Below are 5,277 nucleotides of genomic sequence, written 5' to 3' on the forward strand. Positions count from 1 at the left end.
ATCTCACCCTCCCAGCAGGCCGACAGAAATCCCCTCTTCCACATCCTCCCTCTTTCCCTCCCTCTATTCTATCCTTCCCGCTCTCCCTGCGATAATATAAATGATAATAGCAACTCTATCAACCTGCCCAGCTGGTGAGGCATACTGGGTAATGTGTACAACCATTTGTTTGTTTAGTTCAGAATATTTTTTTCTTTATTTATTTCTTGGAAGCGGATTGTAAATGTGTGCGTGTGTGGAATGTGCTGTGTACGTATGCAGCTTTTTGGCCACATTTTGGGGTGTATAATGTGGTGGAAAAAACATTTAGTCATTTTGGAATATCTACAACTTTGTCAGTGCATAATGTATCATGTCATATAATGAATTTTGAGTATGTTCAACAATGTTTTAATGGTTGAATATGTTTAATTCAAAGTATGTACTTTTGTGCTGCATTGATGAAGAGCTTGACTCCTTATCCTCACAGAGCCCTGCAATGGATGTGTGTAAACTGTAATACGCACACACACTTTCTCCCTAACTGCAAGGTTATCTCAAACCTGGAGGCAACTCATGCTCTGCGAGACTGCAGTGATATAGCAGTGGCGTATGTATATATGTTTGTGCGTTATCATGCATGACTTGACTATTTGGTCACGTTCTCCACTGCCATTGCTGAGGGCAAGAACTCATTTCACCCTGCCAGACTATTGCAACCCTGTATTTCTCTCTCTACAGTCAGCAGTGTTTCACTGCCAGTTGTCAAAAACATTGCTAACTGGCTGTATTGAAAGAAAACACACTCTGAATCTTTTTTTTGTTTTGTTATTTGCACCCGTTCTACTCTTTCACACACAACTGTCCTTTAAGTGGATGATACTGTAAGTATTTAACAGAAGCACCACGATTAGCCGGATGTAGTCGCTGCAGTGGCGCGAGCCAAAGACTGCAGAGCCAATAGAAGGAATTCTCCAGACAATAATGAGACGACTGAGGATGAGAGAGAGACTTACGCATTTATTCACAGAAAGATTTCCTGAGGGAGTGACGTGTGCTTGCCTGCACGCTCTGATAGCACACTGCTCTGTGCCAAACGGAGTTTCCAAAACGCCCCTGCTGAAAGAATCTGTGGCTCTGCCACTGCAAAAAAAGCCATGTTGGCTCTGTCTAGAGGGCAATACAGACTGCTCAAGAAATCCAGTTCCTCCTTTACTCTTGTGACCACTGGCATGCTGCAAAGATGATTTTCTTTATCAGAATGTTGAATATCAAATTAATGTGGGTTTTCCATTGGCAAGTCAGTGTTATTTTAGTTTTATGTACTTTTATAGTATATATACTGTGTATATATGTATATATATATATATATATATATCTATATATATTTTTTTTGAATTCGTTTTTATTTTTATATTTTCAGTTTTCATTTTAATTTTAAACAATTAATATGTTTTTAAATACTTATTAAAATTATTTAATTATTTATTAAATTAACAATTTTTTATATTTCTATGTTTTATTTATACCAACAATTTTGCTTTTAAGATTAAGTTAGACATAGAAACAAGTGCAAAGTATTTAAAAATAATATTTAAATATCAGTTATGCATAGAACTGATAAATTAGAAAATTGAATTGAAAAATCTAAAATCCATAAATTAATTTTTGTAATTTTGTGCATTTAGCATGCATAAAATGCTAGATTTTAAGTCTTAGCAAAACAAATGAATCAGCAAAATTAATCCAGAAATGTTTAAAATGCAATTTCCATAAACTCATTGGCGGTGATTTTATATATAGTTTTAGTACTTCAACTTAAATTTTATTAGCTATTTGCCAAGGCAATGTTTTATTTAATATTTGTATTTATATTTATTTTATATTTTTATTTCAACTTTATTTCAATTAGCAATTTTTTTGTTTCAGTTAACAGTAACAACACTGTGGCAAATATATGAAAACCTTTTTTGTAGTGCATTGATCGGGGTTTAAAGATGACATGTTCGCATTTACCTAATAGAGTGTTTGTGTATGCTGTGAATGCATATGTAAGTGTGTTTGTGTGTGTTTGAAAGGTTAACCTGTAGCGTAACACCCTAACCTGTCTTACAGAGGTCAGTTCAATATCGCTGTCCGATTCAGAACATTGTAACCTTCAGTTTGGTGCCTGCAGTGATGGAGTTACACTCAAAGCAATTCATCTCCTTTCTCATTTCCTCCCACTTGGATGGGGTCAGACTGCCAGCAATCAGTTGTGAGTGTATCTGTGTGTGTGTGTGTGTGTGTGTTGTGCAGGGTGGTGTTAACTATGTTTGTAAGTGCATTTTTTGGAGTTGGAGTGGGAGGCAGAGCAGCAGTTTGGAGCTCTTTATACATTATTCATTATGGTGGGTAAGAAACAACAGCCTGGAGTAGAAATGGAGAGGGAGAGAAGCTTCTCTTACACCCAGTATAACCCACAAACTGTTATGTTGTGCCTCTCATCCCTCTTGAGATTATACATCCATTTATTAGTGAATTAGGGTTTTTTTTGCTAGTTTTTTCTCCACACATAACTTGTTGTGGGGTCCAGAAGTGTGAGACCATGTAAAAAAAAAAATCTGGGAAAGTTTAAGGAAATTTCTAGGCTACCAATAATATATGCGGATTTGACCTTGTGAACTCCAGAAAGCGTTTTATGCTTCAATGGAGCCAAGAGCATCTCACCTGATGATCATGTTCTCCAGCATTTGTACAATTGTACATCACGTTTACACAAACTTGTGAAGTAGGATTTCTATTCCTGGAATTTAATTGTATTTAATTTTATTTTATTTTTCATTGGCTATAAATTACTGTAACTAAGTACTGGTGTGACCTTTTTTAAATTCCTAATCTAGTCACTAGAACCCTGTTTAAAAAACACAAAATACTACAAAATTCTGTAATTGAAACTTCAGGGGTTTTTTTTATTTAAATTGTAATGCTGATATAATTTGTAGTCTTATTATGTATTGTGTATTATGTAGATTTCTGTAGTTTTAATTTGTTTGTTTTTAAATCATAATTTTTGAAAAAAGATATGAAAGTTTAACACTATTATACAAAATATAATATATATAATATAAATAATAATTGTTCATAAAGCTATTCTTAAAGCTATTGTGAATGCATATACTACACACACACACACACACACAACTTGATAACTAGCTCTTTTTGTTTAAAAGTGTGATTTCCTTTCCTAAAACTGCCTTATTGAGTGTTGAAAAATCCTCCATTCATATTTTCTTACCTTGCCGTAGCCTGTGTTACCACATACACGCTGAATTGTGCTGGTTATGTGTCTAATGTGAGTTCAGGTTTGTTTTTTGTCATTTCCCTCCATTCGCCATCATTTCCTGTCATCTCTACACAACACCTGTCAACAAAAGTGGCATAAAGGCCAAAGATAGAATGAAAAAGATGTCACACATCTGGTCATGATTGAATCGTCTGTACACAGTGTAGTCATAAAACTGTCAGCCGTCTCACACAGCATGTCACAGTACAGTTGTCCGTGATCTTTAATGAGCAGTGTAGCTGTCACTTTGTCTGAGATCAAAGGATTTTTACTGAGATATCTTAGTTTTATTCCATGCCAGTGTCTCGTGGGATGTCTGGAGTAGCAGGCCGAAAGAACAGCCTGAATGACAATAACCCTCATCCCTTTGTCAGACACATGAAGAGGACAAGTACTGTCTTTGATCAGCACCACAAATTACACTGTAATTTTGAATCATGATGTAAAGACGGCGTGATGGAAACTGTGTGAGTGTTTTTGTTAGCATGTGCTACTGCATGTGAAGAAAGAAAAGCAAGCATTACATGAAAAATAAGGTTTGTTTTGGTTCTTGGTTGATGTATGAGAGTCTTATTTGTCCGATGCTTGTTTTTGATGTGATGGAGCTGTCAGTCCTCGCTGGGGGATTTTGAGTGGCAGCTCTCAGCTGTTCTGTTGTCGTTAATCATCTCTTAATCAGAACGACAGGAGACACATTCGCACTCGCCCATCTAACTCAGTCTCTTACATTCAGGACATGAAATAGTCTTGCAGTTTATAGTAGGTGAAAAACAGCATGTAAAAAGTGTAGTTAGGGCTGGGCGATATAGCTAAAAAATGTATCAGCAATATAATGTTTCATATTGTTCGGTATCGATAATTATTGACATTTTTTATAACCTTTTTTAAAACAAAGAGCAATAAAAAAAATTTAATTTAACCACTGTATTTTTTAATTATCCCAATTTATTGACAAACGACAAATATTTTTTGTTTTAACAATCAAACCCAAAATAAAAATTAAATATCTAATTTCTAATGTTTTATATGCAGATTAAATAAGTCTTAAGGAAACTTTTGGCTTGTCTCCCGAGGCCACAGGAGGGTGCAATGAGCAAAATAATGCAGTGCATTTAAATTGTCAATGCAAGGAAGTAACTCTATACAAAAAAACGTGCATTACGTCTAAATTAACTCATAAAAATCTAATATAATTTTGTAAATAGCATAAACAATTATGAACAAAATAGCATCATGTATTTACGCATTGCTTAATCCAAAGAACCGAAGCGCCATTCACACAGATTGCATTTAAAAACATGAGACGGCGTGAAAAGGAATAAACCTCCTCAAATTCGTGACGTGTTTTCTAAACGTTTAAATTGTTTTAACTTTGCATGGCTTTCTATACATCTCTTGTGTGAGACGCGAGTGCAGCAGTCGTATTTGTCCGTCTAGAAAATGCGCTGAATATGCGTTCTGTGTGAATGGCTTGGTTTCGGTTTTAACCTAATCAAGATCTTCTCCGCATTGAGCTTCTATATTTCTCTAATATTTTGAATGAATAACACAGCAGCGGCGCATCTCGTGGGCTAGACTAACAAAACATTAAAATGCAACAACGTCACTCACGTCACTCACCGCATCTCACGCGCCACTGATGACGCTCCCTGATACACACCTAACATTTACATATACATTTAATCATTTAGCAGATGCTTTTATCCAAAGCAACTTACAAATGAGAACAATAGAAGCAATCAGACCAAAGAGAGAACAACAGTATGCAAGTGCCATGACAAGTCTCAGTTAGTAACAGAAACTACAGTTTCTCACCTAACATTCAAATGCAAATTTTTATTTTAAATTAGACTAATATTCATTCTTTATTCACAATCTCCTCATCACAGGCAGGCACAGCACTCATTTCAGCATGTGTTCGTGTTTGTGTGTACTGTCTGCGTCACTCATAGCACGTGCCTATATTGTGCGCT

At 35.5% G+C, this 5,277-nt stretch overlaps 1 protein-coding gene across 1 annotated transcript in view; it reads left to right on the top strand.

Annotated features, from left to right (window-relative positions):
* Nucleotides 1–3,616: 3,616 nt before the first annotated feature.
* LOC107592051 (ephrin type-A receptor 7) overlaps nucleotides 3,617–5,277 on the top strand; it is a 14,382-nt gene continuing 12,721 nt past the window's right edge. The window contains exon 1 of the mRNA XM_016281408.1: nucleotides 3,617–3,695. Coding sequence (XP_016136894.1) covers nucleotides 3,617–3,695 — 79 coding nt within the window. The remainder of the gene's footprint in view (nucleotides 3,696–5,277) is intronic.

The sequence above is a fragment of the Sinocyclocheilus grahami genome, unplaced genomic scaffold (genome assembly GCF_001515645.1).
Source record: "Sinocyclocheilus grahami isolate Dianchi unplaced genomic scaffold, SAMN03320097.WGS_v1.1 scaffold149.1, whole genome shotgun sequence".
Taxonomy (NCBI): Eukaryota; Metazoa; Chordata; class Actinopteri; order Cypriniformes; family Cyprinidae; genus Sinocyclocheilus; species Sinocyclocheilus grahami.